This window comes from Sciurus carolinensis, chromosome 2 (assembly GCF_902686445.1).
Source record: "Sciurus carolinensis chromosome 2, mSciCar1.2, whole genome shotgun sequence".
Lineage (NCBI taxonomy): Eukaryota > Metazoa > Chordata > Mammalia > Rodentia > Sciuridae > Sciurus > Sciurus carolinensis.
This window is the reverse complement of record NC_062214.1, coordinates 54,788,047-54,810,556: the sequence shown is the minus strand read 5'-3', so window position 1 is coordinate 54,810,556 and position 22,510 is coordinate 54,788,047. Positions and strand designations below refer to the sequence as shown.

Here is a 22,510-nt window from a genome sequence, read left to right as displayed (position 1 = left end):
GGACCGAGGAACCTGGGGCTCCCCAGAGTGGGAAGAACAAGAGGCAGCTGGGGACCCCTGGAAGCAGTGACTAGAAAGTCCTGTTTTTGGAAGTGTCACCAGCTTCCTACATGGGGGTGACCAGCTCCTCCCACAAAGCAGCATCCAGGCCTAACTGCACCCCTCTCTTGCAGACCCCATGATGGAGCTGACAGGCACTGACCCCTCCGAGCTTGACAGCCAGCAGGAGATGGAGGACTTCGAGGAGAATGCCTACACTTACGCGGGCGTGGACAGCAGTGCCGAGGCCAGCGCCCTCACCGAGCAGGCCATGAAGGAGATGGCCTACTACAACGTGCTATAGCGCAAGCCGGGCCAGCCCAGCACAGGGCGAGGAGGCTGCAGGGAGTGGGGGTGAGACCCATGTGCTGCAGGCCGCACCTCCTGCAGCCAGAAACAAGCTACTGCCCCACTGTCCCCAGCCCTCCCTCCCCCAGTCATTTGCACCACTAGGGACCTTTATAGACCAAATGGAGACTGTACTACTGGCCTTGCTGGGAGCCAGGTGCGGGCCCAGGCATCCCTGCAAGGGAAGAGTAACCGGGAGGCCCCATCTGCGTCTCCTTGGCCTGCTGCTGTGAGCAGGAGGGAGAAAGGGCCATTTGATAACAGGGCACAGGGCACAGGCTGGCAGGGTGACTCCAGGCCACCTCAGGCCCAGCAGAGCTCTTCACGGGTCCTGACACCCCAGGAAGAGATCGCTTGAGTCAGGCCTCGTTTTTTCCTGGACCAACTCCCACCTCTAGGGATGCCTGAGTTCTCCTGCTGGTTAGCACTGTCCACCCCACCTACCCAGGCCAGAAGTCCCTTTCCCCATCTTGTCACCAGACAGCCAGGCAGGGCACTCTGCCTTCTACCTCCTGGGCGTGCATGTGGCCCTGGTCTGCAGGAAAGCCGGAGGAGCCCAGCCCCCAGCTAGTGCCCTCCCAGAAGGCCCCCCGAAGACTCCTGTCCTACAGCCCTGTTTGGAAGTGATTGCCCATAAAGTGGATTGTGACAAATATCCATTCTGTCCTGGGCTAGGGCACCACATCAGGGTCCCCCACCAAACAAAATGCAGACACACCTGTGTTAGGCACACCCTAACAAAGACCCAGAGGCCCCTTGAGCCAGAGGGAGGGCAGGGTGAAGATTTACTGGAGACCAAGAGGGGCTGTCCTCAGGGGAGGCCAAGGACCACCTGTGGGAGGAGACTAAAACAGTTTCTTATGAACAGGTGTGCATTTTGAGGATGGGGTTAGCCAAGAGTCTGCAGGCTCCCAGGAAAGAGCAACATATTTAAAAAGGAATATGAAGACCATAGAGGGAGTTTTGGGGGTTTTTGGTTTTTGGTTTTTTTAGTAAATGGGGGTTTTTTGAAGGTAATTTATTATTATTTTGTCTTTCCAACTGTGTCACCTGTTCTCTTTTTTGGCGGAGATGCATTCTTTTTCCAAATGTAAGCTTTGTGTGCTGTGTGTGCTTCATGCCTCCCCAACCTAGAGCAGCCCAGCTGGGCTGGACCTGGGCTCAGTGTGGACTGATGCTCTGGCCCCGGAGGTGCAGCTGCTGGCAAGGAGCCTCAGAAGGCTGGGGGAGAAAGGGAAAGCAGAGGCTGGGCAGCCCTCCAACCTGCCTGGCCCCGCCAGCAGGTGACTCTTTTAGATCATGCACAGTGGCCAGGACTGCTGACTCTGCTTAGCCAGCAGCCCCCGCCCTAGCCCACCCACTCTCATCCTGTCCCCTCGCCAGCTCCTGTCCCTGGAACAGAAGCCCACAGGCTCAGGGCAGTGAAATAGCACATTCAGGAACTCTAGGGCACCCAGACTCCCACCCACTCACCTCCTGAGGCCTCAGTGGAGAGGGGCAGGCAGGGCTGTCCCCAAAGACACAGGTGAGAAGGAGGGACAGCTGGGTTGGGGGGACCAGTTGAAATGCAGCTACCCACAAGGCTGTATCCCTAAGTGAAGGACCAAGACAGGCCTCAGGGTGACTGCGATCAGGACAGGGTGGGGAGTGAACACACGGTGGCCCCAGTGTGGCTCCCCAGGCCCCAAGGCCCCCAGCCTCCCAGGTGCCCGCCATGATGACCCTCAGGTGGCAGTGACTCAGGTGTCACTGTACAAGACATTTTCTCCTGCTGAGCAGAAGGTATCACCCCTGCAAACTACCTCTTCCCACAACGTCTTTCTCCCCTGGTACCAAAAAGAACCCTGTACCTCCTCCTCCTCCCTCCCGCCAGCGCAGTACCCTTGGTCTTGGAAACCGAAGGGAGGTCTGGCCTGGGGTGGGGGCTCTGCTCTCTCCCCAGCCGACGTCAGCACTGGCCCTCCACGAGGTCCCATACTTGAACGCCCCTGCCCTGTGCCTTGTACCTGGGCAAAGTGAAGAGGAGCAGAGCACGACTCGGCGGAGCTGGGGTGGCCTTGGCAAGGGTCCTGTCCTCACCCCTCCCCAACCTTCTCAGAAGAGGCGTGCGGCCTCCTGGTGACTCAGAAACTCCCGGACGAATTCCATTCTAACTTATTTTGACATGTATACAAACCAACCGTTTAGAGATTCCACTTGTGCAAAGCCCTACTGTGATTTTATGTTCCTGTTTAAAAGAGAGGTTTACTTAGCAATAATTATAAATAAACAAATATTCTTTAGCTAGGTGACTATAAGTGCTTCTTTCCATAAATTTTGGGGTTGCCCCACGTGGCAGAGCGAGTGTCACTCTCCAGGGTATGGAGGGGGCTGGAACTGTCCTCTGTACTGGAAAGGACACCCGCAGCACCAAGCACCTGCAGCGAGTTGCACCAAGCCCAAATGAAAGGGGTGCAGGCCAGGGCCCCAGAATTCCCACCACTTGCAGAAAAAAGTTGTTCCACCTCCCTGTGCACCCCTACAGCCCCAGGACAGAAGGCAGCTCACGATGCCAGGCTGGGCTTCAGAAGCTGCCTTCTGGGGCGATGACAGCCCTTTGCTAAAGACTGGCAAGAAGAGGCCGGAAAGCCTTGTGCTTTCTCTCGAGTTGGGCCGGCCAGAGCCAGCACTCCAGCTTCTCTTCCTATAATGCTGGGGACCTGAGGGACTGATGAGGAAGAAGGGGGTTCACAGAGTCACTGGGGCATCCACAGTCATGTTCACAGCCATCGGGAGTTGGGAGTTCCTCCAACACTTAGGAAACAGACTTTAGTTTGTTAAGTATGATTGTCTTTGGTATCTATGCGGGATTGGTTCCAGCTCCCCAACTCCTGTAACTACCGAAATGCAAAGGTTCTCAGGTCCCTTATATAATATAAGAGAACCTACTCACCTCCTCTTATATACTTCATTGTTTTAGTACTGGGGATTGAACCTAGAGGTGTTTAACCACTGAGGCACATCCCCAGCCCTCTTTTTTTTTGTGTTTGTTTTTATTTTGAGACAGGGTCTCAATAAATTGGTTAAGGCCTCACTAAGTTGCTGAGGTTGGCTTTGAACTCTCAATCATCTTGTCTCATACTCCCAAGAGGCTGGGATTACAGGTGTATGCCACCACTCCTGTATCCTCCCATATACTTTATATCATCTCTAGATTACTTGGAATACCTACCACAATGTAAATGTTATAAAACAGGTGTGTGGTAAGGCCTATAAACCCATCTACTCAGGAGGCTGAGCCAGGAGGATCAAGTTCAAGGCCAACTTAGGCAACTAAGCAGAACCCTGTCTCAGAATAAAATTTGAAAGGGTTGGGGGCTTAGCTCAATGGTAGAGTATTTGCCAAGCACGTGTGAGGCCCTGGCTTCAATCCCCAGTGCCACAGAAAGAGAAGAGTGTTGTCACACTGTGTCATTTAGGGAATAATGACAAGGGGGGAAAGTCTATACATGTTCAGAATAGATGCAACTATTTTTCCTAAATATTTTCAATTCAAGAAATGGTTAAATCCACAGATGCAGAACCTCTGAATACAGAGGACTGACTATATTTATTTTTTCAAGTAAAGATTATTCAACTCTTCCCCCGGACATTTTAACACCAAAGAATAAAAATATAATCACTGCACAGAGGATAATGCTTTAAATCAAAGATAGCAGTTCTAGGGCTAGAAGCCAGGGCCTCACACACGCCAGGCAATGTGCTCTACCACCAAGACACATCCCCAGCCCTGGGGCAACTTTTTATCACCTTCATTTCTAGTTTTGCCAAAATGTGGTAAAAATGAACCCAAGTCTGGGAACCACTTGGTCTAGTCTACAGGAGGTGCCCTTTATACACAAACAGGCCCTGCAAAGCAGGCACTGGGTAGGACCTGTTTTTAGTATAGAGAGAAAAGGGTAAACAAAGGTCTGGAGATGTTTAGAAGGCTAAAAGCATCAAACAATAACAACAAAAGTCATTATTATTATTAACATACAATCTATCAGGAAGTGATAGAAACCCAAAATGGAGACCCAGATAAAATGGCTCATCCTGGGGAATTCTAGGAAACCCACAGGCCTGTGTCCACAGAGTCCCAGCAGCTTCTCAAGCAGCTCCTCAAGCAGCTCCTGTCTCCCCTGTGCTGGCCCGAGATGCTCTGGCCTGCCCCTGGAGGAACCCACCAGCTCTACGAGGGCCTCTGCCTCTGGCCCCAGCGGCCTCCTTCCCCTCAGGGACAAACACAGCAGACAGTTTTGTGAAGAGCTTTTTAGTCACTAAATATGGCACCATGTGTACCGAGGGCAATATAAATTACAGTATGCAAAACATACTGAGCGGCTGAGGTAAAGCACACTGTTCCTGCCTCACGTCACCATGAGGGGAAACACACACATACTTTTAAAAACATCTTGCTTATAAAAATATGTCCCCTAGAAAGGCCTCCAGAGAGGGGCTGTGAGGCTCACCCTCCACCGTGCGTCAGGAGGACCTGCTGCCGGCTCTGCTCCGGCCTGTCCGCCACCACCATCAGGCAGCACCTCCCCTACTGCTTGCCCAGAGCTCTGTCCAGGTTGGTCTTGATGGTGTCCAGGAAGTCTGTGGTGTTTAGGAAGTGTTCATTCAGCTTCACACTGCCAAGGAAACACCGTTCACATTAGGGGGCAGCTCTCCTTTCCAAGGCCCTCAGAAGAGCCCTTCCAGGACACAGCCTGAACTTGGGCAACAGAATGGCCCTATCATGCCACCCAGGCTTGGGCCAAAGGTTACCTGCAGCCCACTGCCAAGGAGCCACAGCAAATTCATCAAGAACCTGGTAGGGTCTGTCTTTTCTTTTTCCCCCAGGCAGTGGGTAATTGGGCACAAGCTCTCCTGGGAGAAATCGGGAGACAGATGGTTCGGGAACAGGGGAAGCAGCTGGCCAGTGGGGACCAACTCACTGGGCCTGGTCTAGGGTGGCTCGACCTACATGACAGGCCCAGGCCCCTAGCTGGGCTGACTCATGAGAGGGACTCATTAGAGGGTCCCCTGGCTTCCTCCCACCTGGCTCTGAGGTCTCAAAAGGGCACCCCTGCCCTCTGCCTGGGCCACGCACTTGCTAAGGCCATGGATGCAGCCAGCCAGGTCCTTGGTCATGGCTCCACTCTCCACAGTCTCCACGCACACCTTCTCCAGAGTTTGTGCAAACCTGTAGGAGTCAGGGCAGAGGGAGACCCCAGCTGTGCAAGGCCAGGATCCAGACTCAGCCCTAGGCCAGATCAGGCCCCTCCTCAGCACTTACCTGATGAGATCCTGGTTCCCATCCAACTTTCCCCGGTGCTCTAGGCCACGCGTCCAGGCAAAGATGCTGGCAATAGGGTTGGTACTGGTCGGCCGGCCCTGGGGATAGGGTTCACAGGGATCAAGAGCTAAGTGGGTACTTGAGAAGCTCCCCAGATGTAGCTGCCCACCTCTAGACTGATGGCCCAAGCCCATCCTTCTAGCCATCAGGCTGTGGCCTCTGGGGTGGACTGCCATCATGCAGCCGCGTGACCCACACTCACCTTCTGGTGCTCCCGATAGTGGCGGGTAACTGTCCCATGAGCAGCTTCAGCCTCGATAGTCTTCCCATCCGGGCAAACAAGCACAGATGTCATCAGGCCAAGGGAGCCAAAGCCTGAAGGGTGGGAAGACTCTCATCAGTGCTGGCACCTTAGGTTACACCCCGAGGGTGAGTCCTACCTAGTCCCTTCAAACTGCTGTTGTTACTACTCTTGGATCTTGTCCCCATGTCCACCCAAACTGGAACTAGGACAGAGACTGCAGGGGGCATGTCCACCCTTGCTGTGGGTCCACAGGGTCCCCAGAAGGCAGGGGTCCCTCAAAGTAACTATCACCAGCACACTAACATGCATCTGTGTCCCCCTCTTCAAACACCCCAAAGTTTGTGACACCCAGCACCTAAGACCACAGAGTCCTGAGCCTCCCAGGAAGCTGCATCAAGCAGAATAAATAAAGCAGTTGGCAGCTACTTCACAGTGACCACTTTCTGCTTCTCTGAGATCACTTCTCAAACTTTGTGATTTATTTCCAAATTTCCCCCAAGTCCAGATGTCAGCTCAAATGACCTTTTCTGTTACCATGGCTCTGGAGTTTCAAAAGTACCTCCAAGCACCAAAATAAGGACTTTGAAGGTCTGAGAAGAAGTGGACCTTCTTCCATAGGAAAATGACTTGTCAGGGCTGGGGATGTGGCTCAGTGATAGAGCGCTTGCCTAGCCTGTGCAAGGCCCTGAGTTCAAACCCCAGTCCCCTCAAAAAGAGAAAGAAAAAAAGAAAATGGTTTGTCCCTGATTTCTTTCTTTTCTTTTTCTTTCCTTCTTTTTTTTCTTCCTGGTATTGGGGACTAAACTTGGAAGGTTATTACTGAGCTATATCACCAGCCATTTTTATTTTATTTATTTGTACTGGGATTGAGCCCAGGGGTGCTTAACCACTGAGCCACATCCCCAGTCCATTTTATTTTTTTATTTAGAGACAGGATCTCACTAAGTTGCTGAGGCTGGCTTTGAACTCTTTTTTTTTTTTTTTTTTTTTTGCGGTACTGGGGATCAAACTCAGGGCCTTGTGCTTACGAGGTAAGCACTCTACCAGCTGAGCTATCTCCCCAGCCTGGCTTTGAACTCTTGATCCTCCTACCCCAGCCTCCTGAATCACTGGGATTACAGGTATGCACCACTGCACCCAGTTCAGCCCTTTTTATTTTGAGATAAGATCTCGTTAAGTTGCTGAAGTTGGCCCCCTTTGCCATTTTAACCTAGACCTTCATGCTCACCAATCCCTTATATACTTAAGGTTAATTTCCATGCTTTTCTTGTCTGTTATGGATTTTTTTTTTTTTTTTTCCTTTTTTGCTGGTGACAACCCAGGGTCTCACATCATGCATGCTAAGCACACACTCCACTTCTAAGCTAAACCCCTGGTCCCTGCAATGGTTTCTCATACTTCAATCCTTCCAGCAGGCTCCAGCTGCCTCAGTATGCATCTGGATGGGAGTGGCTCTGGTGAGAGGATCAGCAATGAACTTTTGGAAATAAACCAAAAGTTTACAGAAAATAAGACCCTTTTCATTGCACCCTGTCATGTGCTTCTATGTTTCCCTCATCAGGAGCTGCACCTCACCTACCTCAAGCCACCTTCTTGTTCCCTTTCACCCCTTATCTTGAATGCAGCCACTTCCATCACCTTTCTTGCTCTTGTTCCCCATGAAATGGGGCTGTTCTCACTGCTCTCTAATGGCCTCACACGTGCTTTCAGCTGCAATCTAGTTTGGGGGTCTGCCATCTTTCCCTGTATTCTCCCGCTTCCCTGAGGTTTACTGTATAGAATGCACTCCTTCATTTAAAAAGCATCCACCTGTAATCCCAGGAGGCTGAGACAGGAGGATGGTAAGTTTGAGACCAATCTGGGCAACATAAGGAGACCCTGTCTCAAAAAATAAAAATATAGGAGTGGGGTGTAGCTCAGTGGTACAGCCTCCCAGTACTATTCTCAAATAAGTCAAGTAGCCCCAGTATGAGTTCCTGTTCCCTTTTCTCTGAGGTCAGTCTTAGAAATACCCTAGTCCAAACCTAGTCTGTGGGCCTCTTTCACTCACTATCTGTCTGGGAGTCTGCAATAAATCCTGCCACTACCCTTGAGTTTTCTATCTAAAGGACCTGAAAATTTCCCCAACCAAGACCAACAGCCATCCCTGTGGGGAGTGGGTCCTCCCAGCATACCCTGGGCCAGGATGTCCGACTGCACGTCTCCATCGTAGTTCTTGCAGGCCCACACAAAACCACCTGAAGACTTGAGGACCTGGGCCACCATGTCATCAATGAGCCGGTGCTCATACCAGATCTTATTCTTGTCAAAGTCAGTCTTATAGTGCCTGGGAGTAAAAGGGCCTATTGTATGGGGCGGACAGGAGGCTGGCAGGTTGGGTACCCCTCCCTGAGCCTCAGAGCTGAGCAAATGCACTCGGATAGTGACCTCCCCAGGTAGGATGGGGACAGCACACAGGAGTTAAGAAGCTGAGGAGTACTCAGCAGGAAAGGAATAGGCTGTTACTTGTCAAAGATCTCCTGGAAGATGTCCTTGAAACGCCCATCATAAGCCTTCAGAATTGTGTTCTTGGTGCTCATGTACAACGGCCACTTCTTCTGGATAGCGTACTGGAAGCAGCTGTGCGCAAAACCCGAGATAGACTGCAGGGAGAGAGAGAGGGCGCCAGCATGTCCTCCAGCCTGGGGACTTCCAACTCTCCCCTGTGTCCCAAGGCCAGACCCAGCTCCCCAGTTTCCACACAACCATAAGCCCCGGCCACCATAGAGTGGGCACCTTGTTTCTAATGGTTCTTATCTCCCTCCAAACTTGGAGAAGCAAGCAGCCCTCCAGTTTTACTTCGGAAAACCACTACCTCCTCCCCAATTCTTAGGCCATGAGGCTCAGTTAGAGACAGGCTGAGGGAGGAGGAAGCTCAGAGCCTCACCTCATCGGTATTATACATGCCCATGCCTACGCCGCCCGCAGGGAAGTTGTACACCTCCCACTCCTTGGCACCACTGCCATCCTTTGGAGTGAAGACCATCTTGAATGTGCCAGCTCGGTCTACCACGAAGTCTGTGGCCTTGTACTGCAGAGACAAGAAGATGGCTCAGGCCAAGGGCTCCTGTGGCAGGCCCAAGTCAATGGACTCGGTCTCCCAGCTAGCCTACCTGGTCACCATGAGCATGCCTGCCAATGGTGATGGGCTTGGTCCAGCCAGGGACAAGGCGGGGGATGTTTTTGCAGATGATGGGCTCTCGGAAGACAGTCCCCCCTAGGATGTTTCGGATGGTTCCATTGGGACTCTTCCACATCTTCTTCAGCTTGAATTCTGTGAGACGAGATATAAAGTAGGCCCATTGCAACCCCTCCTTCCAATCAGAACTTGAACCCCAAGCAAGAACACAGCCAGACAGGGAACCTAAAAGTCATCCTGAGGGAGGTTGTAGAGTCCAGAGTATAACATGTGGGCTCTGGATTCTGCTTACATAAGTGGCTTAGTTGTGAAACAAAAGTAATGATAAAATACCTAGCCTGCTGGGTTGTGAGGACTGAATGAGCCTGTGTATGAAGTGCCTGGATCCGTGCCTGGCCCATGGCAAGTCCCCCTTAGTTCCCACATCCTGCCTGTGGGTAGTGCATCCTGAGGGAAAGAACTTGTCTGATGGTCCTGACAGCACACTGCCTCACTCCTAAAGCTCTGGTGTTGGCCCCAGTGCTAGCCTGTTTACCAAAACTGTGACCCTCTACTTCCTTGTTCATAAAATGGGGATATATAAATCCCAGAATTTGGAAGAACTAAAGAAAAAAAAAATAATGACTCCAATACTCTGCGGCCAGGTTCAATCTAGAAGGACAGAAGGTGGCCTGGAGAGTTTGCAGATGTACCCTGAATGCCTCCTCCTTGCTCCCTCATAGTGCAGAAATTAAGGAGAGTACAGAGAACTCCTCAACCATCTATTTATTTATTTACTTATTTATTTTACTGAAGATTAGACTACAGTAACTTGCCACTAAGCTATATTCCCAACCCTTTTTAATTTAAAAAAAAAAATTTTAAATACATGGAATTAAAGCCAGGGATGCTTAACCACTGAGCCACATTCCCAGCCCTTTTTGTTATTTTGAAACCAGGCACAGTGGCGCACACCTATAATTCCAGCGTCTTGGGAGGAGGATTGCAAGTTCAAAGTCAGCTTCAGCAATTTAGCAAGGTCCTAAGCAACTTAACAAGACTGTCTCAAAATTAAAAAAACAAAATGAAAATGGCTAGGGATGTGGCTCAATGGTTGAGTGCCCCCAGGACCAAAAAAAAAAAAAAAAAATGGAGAGAAAGAGAGAGAGAGAGAGAGAAAGAGACATGGTCTCACTAAGATGCCAAGGGCATGCTAAGTTGCTGAGGTTGGCCTTGAACTTGTGATCTTCCTGCCTCAACCTTCCAAGTCACTGGGATTACAAGCATGTGACACCACATCTGGGTCAACCAACCTTAATTATCGAAATCTGGCCCTTTCTCCACACCCTGGTGTCATTTCACAGAACTTGAGAAAGGCCCCCAGACTCAAGGACCAGCAGCCAAGCCAGGTTTAGAGGGGCACCTCTAGGATATCCATACATGATCTCCAGGGCACTGCAATGCCATGACAGTGGCAGGAGGGCACTAACGATGCTCCCCAGGGACCTCTGAGGTTCCCAACACACAGCATTCCTCTATACAGCATCTACAAAACAGGTCAGGTCAGAGGGATGGGCTGCCCAAAGTCCAACTCTCTGGATGGACTCCCAGGTCCAAAATCAGCAACGTGGCCAACTACCTTCACCCAACTCTTGAGAGGCCGGCCAGGGGAGCCCATGACCCTCCCCCACCAACCCCTTCCACACCCTCACACCTTCCACACGGGCCTCATCAGGGGTGATGGTGGCACACTTGACAGCCACACTATATTTCTGGGTGGCCAACGCAGAGTCAATGGTGACCTGGTCATCAGTCTGGTCACGATTTGGAAGCCCGAGGTCAAAATACTTGAGCTGGACGTCCACGTGAGGCAGGATAAGCTAGGGAAGATGACCAGAACAAGGCATCAGCCTGATAGCTGTGACTGGGGGCAGGACAACCTCTGAGAACCCTTGTGGGCCATGGCAGGGGATACCCAGTCAGCGTGGGGACAAGGGAAAGCCAGTGGAGGAGGCAGAGCAGCAAGTTGGGGCCTCAGCAAGGCCTGGCCAGGGCCGGAAGGAGACTGGAGAAAGGTCAGCAGATCAGGTTGCAGTCCTTTGGAAGACTTCCCCATCTACCCCTGTCATGGCCATCAAGTCAGCTGAACCTCAAGTCCAAGTTCATCTAGATTCCTCTATATAGTGGGGTCCTCCTACTCCTCCAAGGGCTTTGAGATGTTCACAATCAGAAGTGGCGGTCTCAACCTTTCTCCCATGGACATTCACTTGATATGGGACCTTCAGATCACAGCAGCTTCAGAAAAGCCAAGCCACCACCCTGAGAACCATTTGCTGGGACACTGCCCTGCATATAGCCCTGCTCCCCTTTCAACTCCTTCTCAGAGAAGTGCAGCAAAGACGGGCAGGATCAAGACAGAAACGATAGAGCATCAGCCTTGAAGACGCTCCAAGTTTGAAAGTTACTCCAGCTTCTGCACCAACATGAGACAGGCCTCCTCCCTGCTTGATGACTAAAAAACATTAATGGCCCACTCGGGAAAGCAAGATGGCCAGAAGGTGAGACACAGGACTGCTACTGTCCACCTGGACACCCAAGACCTTGTGGGACTGTCAGCTGTGTGGCCAGTTCACCTGGAGAGTCACCCACTTTAGGAGGGGGGCCTACCTTCTCCTTAATGAACTGCCAAATGATGCGAGTCATCTCGTCGCCATCCATCTCCACCACTGGCTTCGCCACCTTGATCCTCTTGTCTGCATCTAGAACCAGGCACATGTAGCACGTCACACCTCTTGAGAGGTGAGTGGGAAAACCCTTCTTCTCCCAGCCAGGGCTGCCTTTCACCAAAGAGGGAGCACTGGACCACACAGGGCTCCAGGCTGCTCAGGATCCACTCCCTGTTCTGCAGAAGTTGCTCCCTGTTTAGTCCCCCCACTAAATATGCCAGTTAAGATTAGCCAGAGAGATGCCCATCCCACCCTAGTTGGGGAGAAAGGTCAGCATGGCCAGTCAGATCCCCTCTCTCTGGAATCTGAAGGCAGAGGACACCAGCAGAGGATGACTGCCAACTAGGCCACCTTGTCCAGCATCAAATCAAGGAAAGGTTGCCCATGAGCTCCTGCTGCCCAGTTCCTCAGGATGGCTGGATATCCCCCTTGTCCAAGACTTGGTTCTTTTTAGTTTTCCCTTTTATGAGGTACCTTGTGTCCTTCCAATAAAATCGTTGTTTACAACATGAGAGCCCCTGGCTAACTTGAAGGAAGGAGGGAATGGTACAGAACTGTATTGTGTGCCTACAATGTGTCTATAGCGTACTGACCCTTTACATCCCTGATCCCATTCAATTGCAAAAACAGCCCCAAGGGAGGCATCATTAGCTCCACTTTATTATTATTATTATTATTATTATTATTTTTGGTACCAGGGATGGAACCCAGGGCACTCAACCACTGGGCCAAATCCCCAACTCTTTTTTTCAGATGGACAGGATGCCTTTATTTTATTTGTTTATTTTTTGTGGTGCTAAGGATCAAACCCAGTGCCTCATAGGTGCTAGGCAAGCACTCTACCACTGAGTTACAACACCCCCAGCCCTTTTTTTTATATTTCATTTAGATACAGGGTTTCGCTGAGTTGCTTAGGGTCTTGCTAAGTTGCTGAGACTGGCTTCGAACTCACAATCCTCTTGCCTCAGCCTCCCCAGCCTTGGGGATTACTGGCATGGGCCACTGTGCCTGGTTGGCTCCACTTTAAATGTGGAGAAACGGGTTGGGGATGTAGTTCATGGTATAGTGCTTTTCTAGCATGAGCAAAGCCCTTCAGTCCCCAGCACACCACAAACACACACACACGCACACACATACACACACACACACACAAACACAAAGTGGGGAAACTGAGGCTCAGAGAGGTTACTGCCCAAGGTTCCAGAACTCACAAACAGCAGAGCCAGCACTTCAGCCTTATTCAGTGGAAGGACAAGCTCATGGCACCTACAAACAGAACTCAGAATCCCTGTTTCAGGTTGGCTGAGGTGGGTCAGTCCTTTCAGAGAAGAATCAAGGACTCAGCAAGTGGCACCTACAAACAGAACTCAGAATCCCTGATTCAGGTTGGCTGAGGTGGGTCAGTCCTTTCAGAGAAGAATCAAGTGCTCAGCAAGTGGCTAATGAGAAGCCCAGGGAGGTGGTAGGGAGGCAAACAGGAGCCAGGGAGGTTCTTCTAGCAAAGTCTGACTTACAAGAAAAAACAGCAGTCTGCAAAGTGAATTCCAGAGAAAACAGCCCAATTAATTAATTGGTGCATGCTGTCTTGGACAAGACTTGCCGAATTCTACCTAGCCTGCAGCAGACAGGGGCGCCAGCATGTTCCACTGCCCACAACCTGAAAAGAAGCGGCTGCTATGGAGTAAGACAAGAACTACATAAAACTTCAGTCATCCCCAAAGGAGCCCTCCTGAGCCTCACTCACAGCCCACTTAACTGTTATGTTACTTACAATGCTTACAGATGTTGTGTGTCTTCCAACCTCAAGAAAGATTACACACACCAAATCATATGAAAGAAAAAAGATGTTTACCTGAAGACACTGAGTTGGGAACTGGGGGTTGTAGTTCAGTGACGAAGCACTTGCCTAGCATGCACAAGGCCCTGGGTTTCATCCTCAGCACATAGAAAAAGTATGGCCACCTAGACACATTTAAAACAAGTGACCAGGGGCTGGGGCTGTAGCTCAGTGGTAGAGTGCTTTCCTCGAATATGCAGGCACTGAGTTTGATCCTCAGTACCACATAAAAATAAATTTTTAAAAGATATTGTGTCCATCTACAACTAAAAAAAAATTTTTTTAAAGTGACCAAAGCCTAACAGACCTCAAATGTATTGTTGTCATACAACATATATCTCAGCCTGACTCATGATGGCACCCATAAAGAATTGCTAACATAATCCTTAAATTAGATCCTTTCTTTCTAACTTTTTTTTTTTTTTTTTTTTTTTCAGTACTGGGATGGAACCTAAGGCCTTGTGCCTACTAGGCAAGTGCTCTACCACTGAGCTACATTCCCAGACCTAATAAAAATCTTAAATTATGTACAGCAAAACAACTCACTTTCCAAGGAATGCAAACTTTTTTTTTTTAAATATCAAAAGCATCTTAAAGATCACTTAAGGAGAAAAAGGGAGGCCCAGGTAGTGTAGTTTGTGTCAAAGGCAGGACAGAGCCAAGTCCCTGGCTCAAGTGCAGTTTCTGGAAGTCCTTGTGGGTTAGATACAGAGAGGCAGAAAGTTAACACAGATGCAAAATAGTACCTTTCCTAGAGAACAAAAGTCGTGCCCACTGGGCTTCACTACCCTTCTCAAGATGCAGTGGAGATTTTGGACCCAAGCTACAAAATTCCTTTGCTTTGGTCTGAAGCTTGAGTGGGAAGGGCCTTGGGACTGTAGAAAGTCTGCTGGTTTGTTCTTGAATTAGCTTAGTTTTGTTATTGTTGGGTTTTCTTTTTTTCTTTTTTCTTTTGGGGGGGTGTTACTGAGAATTGAACCCCAGGGTCACTTTACCACTGAGCTACATCCCCAGTCCTTTTTATTTTGAGATAGGATATTGCTAAGTTGCTGAGGCTGGCCTCAAATTTGAAACCCTCTTGCCTCTGTCTCCTGAGTTGGATTACACCACCACACATGGCTGAACTAGTTTAGTTTTTAATGAGCATCTTCTTTGAGTTAACTTGAGGACAGTTAACTAAATGTTTTTAAAAACTGAACCTAGCTGGGCATGGTGGCACATACCTATAATCCCAACAGCCTGAGGCAGAAGGAACATAAATTTGAGGCCAACAATTTAGTGAGACCCAGACTCAAAAAAAAAAAAAGTGCTGAAGATATAGCTCAGTGGTAGAGCAACTGTGGGTTCCATTCCCTGTACAGAAAGAAACAAAGAACTGAACCTATATCATAATCGGGAACCCTAAGGAGAATCTCACCTGAGGGCCAATCTGAAGATTTCAGCCTCCACCTAGGTTCCACTGAATTGGGCTTCAGGCAGGTAAGCTGTGGATCATACACACACACACACACACACACACACACACACACACACACAGGGGAAGTTTAGGATCAAGATCTTGGTCCTGATGTGCATACAGGTATTGAACTCTTTTTTTTTTTTTTTTTTTTTTTAATATTTTCTTAGTTGTAGATGAACACAATATCTTTATTTTATTTATTTTTATGTGGTGCTGAGGCTTGAACCCAGTGCCTCACGTGTGAGAGGCAAGCGCTCTACCACTGAGCCACAACCCCAGCCCCAGGTATTGAACTCTTAAAAAACACATGGTATACTTATTTATTCAGCAGCAGCTAGGTGCTAACTAAGCATCTCTTCTGTTGGGATACTGAAATGCCTAAAACAGTGTTTCAGGGAGTAGGTGTAGAAGAAGAAAAAAACCTAGAGATAACAGAGAGGTAACTAAAAGAGCAAGCTGTGCTGTTATCAAAGTCAGGAGTGCTGAGGTCTCCCCGAAAGCACACTCTTCAGAGGAGCAGGGACTGGAATGTGAATTCAAGATGCAGAGACTCAAGATGCAGAGACTCAGGCTCAGGTAGTGGATTTCTTAAGATGTTCATTGGTGACCCAATTTTAAAAATCAGGAGATTGCAACAACAATAAAGCAAATAATAATTTAATAAATGGGCAAAGACTTGAACAGACATTTCTCCAAATATGATATACACTTTTGTATATTATTCGCACCTGGAAAAATGCTCAACATCACTGATCATTAGGGAAATGCAAATCAAAACCATAATGAACCAGTGTTGTGGCACACGCTTGTAATCCCAGAAACACAGGAGGATGAGACAGGAGAATTGCAAGTTTGAGGCTAGCCTGGAAAACTTAAGTGAGTCTCTGTCTCAAAATAAAAAGGGACGGGGATGCAGCTTAGTGAACAGGTGCTCCTGGGCTAAGTTACCTACCTGGGTAACCTAGGAAATGCTGTCTCAAAATAAAATTTAAGAAGGACTGGAGCCAGGTGCAGTGACTCATGCCTGTGATTACAGTGACTCTGGAGGCTGAGGCAGGAAGATTGCAAGTTCCAGGTCAGCCTCAGCCACTTAGTGAAGCCCTGAGCAACTTAGTGAGACTGTCTCAAAAAAATAAAAAAAGGACTGTGGATGTGGTTCAGTGATTAAGTGCCCCTAGGTTCAATTCCTAGTACCATAAATTAATACATAAATAAACATAAAAACAGGGAAAAAATCCACCATAAGCTACAATATGGATGAACCTTGAGGATATTATAAGTGAAATAAATCACAAAAGATAAATACTATATGATTCTACTTACATAAGGTACCTACAGGAGTCAAATTCACAGAAACAGAAAGTAGAAGGGTGGTTGCCAGGGACAGGGGGAGGGGAGAAGAAATGAGTTCCGGTTTAATAGACATAAAGTTCCAATTTTGCAAGATGAAAGAGTTCTGGAGATGGCTAGTGGTGATGGTTACACAACACTACTGAACTGTACACTTAAAAAAATATCAGTTATGGGGCTGGGGATACAGCTCAGTTGGTAGGGTGCTTGCCTCACATGCACAAGGCCCTGGGTTCAATCCCCAGCACCACATAAAAAAGTAAAAGTTAAGATGATAAATATTATAATACATTTTTTGCCAAAATAAACAAAAATGATAAGAATTTAAACCATCTCTCCCTATAAGAAAAAAAAAAGGAAATTTTATGTAAAAATATAAATACTCAGGTGCAATGCACATTGTTACCCTCTCCACTTTCTTACCATGCAACTCTCACCAAAAGATCGGAATGTGGGGGAAGCCCCCAATTCTGGGGAAGAGGCTCATGTATCTTCCTGATTTCACTCCTCCCTTTCTCTCACACCCACATCCAAAGTATCAACAAAACCTACTGGCTCTTCCTTCAATAGCAATCCAGAATCCAGTCAGTTTCTCACCACTCACTGCCCCACCATCCAGTCCAACCAAGCCAGGGTCCTCTCTGGCCAGGGTATAACTATCATCTCCTACCAGGTCCCTGAAGCCAGGGTGTCTCTGTTAAGACCTAAGTCAGATCAAAGTACCCCCCTCAAAAGCCTGCAAAGCCTCCTTTTTCTCCCAGAATAAAGGCCAAAGTCCTCAAAAATGGCTTATAAGCTAGGGGTGTGGCTCAGGAGTAGAGCTCTTGCCTCGCTTGTACAAAGTTCTCAGTTTGATCCCTAGCACCACTAAATAAATAAATTAATAATAGTTAGAAGCTAGGCACTGTGGTGCATGCCTGTAATCCCAGTGGCTCAGGAGGCAGATGCAGGAGGATCTCGAGTTCAAAGCCAGCCTCAGCAACTTAGCAAGGCCCTGAGCAACTCAGCAAGACCCTGTCTCTAAAAAAAATATTAAAAAGGGCTGGGGATGTGGCTCAGTGGTAAAGCGCCCCTGAGTTCAGTGAGTTCAATCCCTGGCACAAAAATAAATAAATAAATAAATACAAACCTAGAGCCTTCCACTGATCTTCTTGCCAGAACTTATTCATCTCCTGTCACTCACCATAGTGCTCCTCCTCTGCCCCTCCCATGATGGCCTTGACACCTGCAGGTCCTCTTTCCCTGATACCTAAATGCCCTGCTTCCCCTTCTCAGCACTTCATTCTCTGAGGTCTTTTCTGTCTGCCCTAATCAAACTTTCACAGGTATACCTTCCTTTTTTATTCCTTGTCCTCAACTCTCCTGCCCATATGACACACTACACAACTTCTGTCATGCTTATTATCTGCCCCCTTCCACATTAGAATTAAAGTTCCATAAGGGCAGGAATCTTTCCTGATCTTATTCCCAGTTCTTACCCCCAGCTTCTTGCAAGGTTATCTAGCACACAAAAGGAACACCGTATTTGTTGAAGCCTTTAATGAATGTCAAGTGAAGGTTAACCTGATCTGTGACCAGGGCTGCCTTGCCCTCCTCTCTCATCCTCCTGGAGCGCATTGCCACACAGAGGCCAGGAGTTTGAGCCCGCAGGCTGCACTAGAGAAACACAGGCAGCTCTGCCAAGCAATGAGCTCCCTGCCCCAAAGAACCTCACAACCTAGAGCGTACTAATATTTGCAGTCTGGTCTGGAGGTGTAGCTCAGCAGGTGAGTGCTTGCCTAACATGCATAAGACCCCAGGTTCTAACCCCAGCACCAGGGGGAAAAAAAGGCAGTCTCCTGGCATTTTTAACATGGGTTTACACAGTAAAAATCCGAGGGCATGTCATAGACCCTAGCTTCCTGGAATCAGCAGCTTCCAGTACCTCCACCCTGAATGGAATCAGCCCAAGAGGACTCAAACTTAGGTAGATTTCAAGACAGGACCCAGGCTTTCTTAAGTTGTGTGGTTTGGTTTTGTTTGTTTTTGCAGTACTGGGGATTGATCCCAGGCCTCATGCATGCTAGGCAAGTGCTCTACCACTGAGCTACATCTCCAGCACAGGCCCCAGGCTTTCCAGAGACGTTTTCCCTTAATACCTACTGGATAAAATACAAGCACCCAAACCAGTTCTGGCGAAAGGGAATTCTGGAGGGGGGTGGGGGGATGACTGATGGTAACAAGACTCCACAGGAGAACAGATAAGAACTGTACTCATGGGTCTTTAGTCATTAATTTGTCCAGGAATCTAAGAGTACAGGTAAGACACCAATCACATCTAAAAGGGGACAGAGTGAAAAAATTAAGTTTCTGGCTGGAAGTGAAACAAAGAAAGACTAGGTAACTAATTTTCCCATGGAGCAGTTCAGAGTGGCCCTTGCTTCTCCCAGCTCTAACTTATCAGAACCACCAGCAGCAGTCGCTGGAGGCTGCAAAATTTGAAAGAGACACGTGTAGGAATTGCAAGGCAGCAAAGATACAGGACTTTTTAGCCAAAAATTATTCTTTCTTTGTCATCAAAGGGAATGCCAAGTATTTTGTCTCCAACAATGTTGCCAGGTAACAAGTTGGCAGAACTGTTAACTGTGTAGTCTGATGTCCAATTCAAAGTACTGGCATTTTCCCTGTTAATAACCACTCCACCCAGGGACTTCTAGAAGAACTTGCAACTGACTGCTTGTTTAAAGTGTATCCAAACCCAGGCCCCAAAGGGGCTTCATTTTCTTGTTAGTATAGTTTTCTGTTGCTTTTTGTTTTGCTTTCTTTTTTTACCATCAAGGCAGAAAAAGGGGGGAGAATTGGAAAATATATCTAACTTCTACCACTTTGCTGAAGGTGGTAAAATACGTAAATCTTCAGGGCCTGTTGTACTTGAAATCTTAAGTTTCAGGGCTGTATCCAGAAGTACAAAAGCAGAAATATCCCTTTCTCCTTAGCAGGGGAGAGGGGAGCTGGGGCCCTAGTCCTTTTCCCTCCTCGCAGCCACCAGCTCTGGTCAGTTTCTCCCACTCGGTTAAAGATTACCCACTGTGGCCAGGACAAGCAGTGGGCCCCACTCCCTCTTCCTCATTCTCCAGGCCCACCCCAAAGGACTTTGAGGCAGGATGGGCTGGGAGTTTCTGTGCCAGCAGGAATCAGAAAAGGACAAGATACCTTCAATGTTCCCTGCCTTTTATAGCAGAGAGTTGGGTAGCCAGAGTAAGGGAGACACGGATGCCCACAGGCCAGGTTCAGCAGCAGTGTGCGCAACGGGGTCTCAGGTGAAATCTGGCTTATTTTGACTTTTCTCTCCTAAGGGAGCTAAAAGTACCCCCAGACGCCGTGAGAAAGACTCCGGAGAAAGTGGCATTTTGCGCACGCTGCCAAGTCTTCAAGGCGGGTAAACCAGACAGGGTCAACAATGGAGTAGGGCATGGGTTGGTAGGTAAGAAAAAGCAAGTCAAGACAAGGAGAGGCCCCAGGATGGAGCCTCAAGTGCAACGACCAAGGAGAAGCCGGGGGGTGGGGGGGGGGGCAGTCTAACAAAAGGGGAAAACTGAAAGGACACTCCTCCAGCTGTCGAGTAATGGCTCCAAAAATAGCTGACGTGGGCCTGATGGTGAGGAGGGATTAGAGCGCGCCCGGCTGAAAAGGAAGGGGAAGTGGATGCCTCCCGCTCTCCGCCTTTGTCTGAGCAGGGGCCGCGCCGCGACCCTCCCTCTCGCCAGAGAAGCGGCAGGGTGCTCGAGCCCCCCTTGGTTCCTTGTCTCCCTCCAGGGGCGCAGGCGGGCAACACATCCTTCGGATCCGGGACTCCCCCAGGACCCCCTCCCGGAATACCTGGGGGCGCAGGGCAGCCCCGAACCCAGCCCTCGCAGGACAGCAATCTCCCGGGCCACCAGTTGCCACCGTCCTTCAAGTCCCCACCGCTGCGCCTCGTGCGGCCCGGAAGCGCCAGACAGGGTAGCGTAGAGCGAGGCCACCACCCGGCCTTTTGTGTGCCAGATCCCGCCGTTCCCGGGCCGCGGGCGTCGCGAGTCGCGCTCCCTGGCCCCCGCCCGGGAAGTCGCCACGTCGCGGCACGGCGCGCGCCCGCCCGGACCCTCCGTGCGGCACTCACAGTGGCGCCGTGGCTGCTCTTGCAGGCTGGGGGTGGTCAGGGCCGTCGGCACCCAGGCCGGCCCGGAGCCCGAGGCTCTACAAAGCGAGCGTAAGACCCGCAGGTAGCCGGCCATCCCGAGCAGGGCAGCGAACCAGCGAGCAGCAAGACCCCAGCGCGCAGCAACACTCGGCTGCCTGCGGCGGGGCCGGGCTAGCGCTGGCAGCCGGGACACAACCGGGGCGGGACTGCTAGGGCCCGCCGCCCCATTGGGCCTCGCCGGGAGGAGGCGGGGCCAGGGCCCGGCCCCGACCGACCCTTCTTAGGGCCTTGCCAGAGCCTGCCGGACAGAGTACTGCACCCGCGCGTTTTGGGCGCTGCGGCTAACTCAGCTCCGCGGTATTGAGATACAGCGAGACTCACTTGGACCAGCGAGGGGCTGACTGCTCCAGGATGCCCCACTGAAACCAGAGTGTTAGTTGACGACACATCACCCTAACCCCTGAGTCCTTCGCATATGAGGGGTTGAACCCTGGGGGCGCACTAACCAAGTGCGAGTTCCGCCTTCTTGACTCAAGACCAAGGAACCTCAAGTCTCTTCAAGCTCGCTCTCAGATTCAACTGGTTGCATAGATTGACCGGGGTCAGCAGTTGAAATTCCCCTTCTGCTCCTCACTAGGTTAGACTCCGAGTCTCTGAAGTCCCTTAGCACAGCCAGAGTCCGTTTTCCCCAGTGCCAAAGGGATGTAATCATAACAGGGCTGCCAGAAGACGTGGGTGAAATTATGTAGTAAAAGGCTTGGGGCGCACTCTGTGCTCAACAACTACGACCGATGTTTATCTTATTCCAGATGGTTAGCTCTGCAGCCCCAGGCAGAACTGAACCAAGGCGTCAGGCATGCTAGGCAAAAGCTCCACAGCTGAGCTGCACCCAGTCCCAAGAGTTCCATTTTAGCCCGTGTGCATGCAAAAGACGGGAGTGACAGATTTTGTCACACACAACCAAACTCTATCTCTTCACCCATTTTCTTGAAATGAGACACCAGCTAAGGGCTGGGTTTTAATTAGAAAAATGTAATACACGTCCCCCTTTGCCAGTCACATCAATTCATCTCCAATAGAAGCAACCTCTCTGCCCTTTGTTAAGGGCTCTCCCCGCTGTCTCATCAACATTGCCAGATGGAGCTGGTCCAGGAAAGTGACCTTGAACTCAACTTCAAAGCTTTCCTCACCTAGTCCCAGCCTGGCAGGACTACTGCTTTGGCCCTAATATCCAGTAGACTAGGCCCAAGTGGAGGCTGTTTTCGGGCCCCCCAAAGTCTGAGTCCACAAAGACCTGATCTTGGGCCAGGGTGTCCCAGAACAACCTGTTATCCTTTTTACTCTGTTCCCAATTCTTTTGCTCAAAACACTAATATAGCCCAGCTTGGCAGCACATGTCTGTAATTCTAGTGACTCAGGAGGTTGAGGCAAGAGGATCACAAGTTCGAGGCCTGCTTCAGCAACTTAGTGAGACCCTGTCTCAAAATTTAAAAAGGGGCTGCTGGGCACAGTGGCACACGTAATCGCAGCGGCTCAGGAGGCTGAGGCAGGAGGATGGTGAGTTCAAAGCCAGCCTCAGCAATTTAGCAAGGCCCTAAGCGACTCAGTGAGACCCTGTCTCTAAATAAAATACAAAAAGGGCTGGGGATGTGGCTCAATGGTTAAACGCCCCTGGGTTCAATCCCTGGTACCAAGAAACTTCTTAAAAATTCAAAAAAAAAAAAAAAAGAAAGAAAGAAAGAAAGAAAGAAAAAGGCTAAGGATATTATGGCTCAATGGTAGGGCACCCCTGGATTCAATTCCTAATACTGCAAATGAATTTAAAACAC

The 22,510-nt window shown here is 49.6% G+C and overlaps 2 protein-coding genes across 6 annotated transcripts in view; one reads left to right on the top strand and one right to left on the bottom strand.

Annotated features, from left to right (window-relative positions):
- Window positions 1-2,672, top strand: part of Znf710 (zinc finger protein 710) — a 69,517-nt gene extending 66,845 nt beyond the window's left edge. For all 5 annotated transcript variants that reach the window (XM_047538634.1, XM_047538635.1, XM_047538633.1 and 2 more), the window contains one exon: window positions 174-2,672. In XM_047538634.1, coding sequence (XP_047394590.1) covers window positions 174-343 — 170 coding nt within the window. In that variant the 3' untranslated portion in view covers window positions 344-2,672. The remainder of the gene's footprint in view (window positions 1-173) is intronic.
- A 1,270-nt stretch (window positions 2,673-3,942) lies between these two features.
- On the bottom strand, window positions 3,943-20,853 carry Idh2 (isocitrate dehydrogenase (NADP(+)) 2). Its single transcript, XM_047542346.1, has 11 exons — window positions 20,661-20,853; window positions 11,818-11,909; window positions 10,865-11,030; window positions 9,146-9,306; window positions 8,920-9,063; window positions 8,499-8,635; window positions 8,168-8,319; window positions 5,952-6,064; window positions 5,690-5,787; window positions 5,504-5,596; window positions 3,943-5,042 (listed from the first exon to the last, which is right to left on the bottom strand). The coding sequence occupies exons 1-11, from the start codon at window positions 20,773-20,775 to the stop codon at window positions 4,955-4,957; spliced, it is 1,359 nt and encodes a 452-aa protein (XP_047398302.1). The 5' UTR covers window positions 20,776-20,853; the 3' UTR covers window positions 3,943-4,954.
- Window positions 20,854-22,510: the final 1,657 nt, after the last annotated feature.

What these genes read in the sequence shown, in the direction of transcription:
- Idh2 (XM_047542346.1), bottom strand. Translation starts at nt 20,775, where the DNA reads ATGGCCGGCTACCTGCGGGTCTTACGCTCGCTTTGTAGAGCCTCGGGC. An exon ending in TGATGAGGCCCGTGTGGAAG is followed by an intron (nt 9,307 to 10,864) that starts GTGTGAGGGTGT and finishes CTCGTCTCACAG; the next exon opens with AATTCAAGCTGAAGAAGATG. An exon ending in GCATGTATAATACCGATGAG is followed by an intron (nt 8,636 to 8,919) that starts GTGAGGCTCTGA and finishes CTCTCCCTGCAG; the next exon opens with TCTATCTCGGGTTTTGCGCA.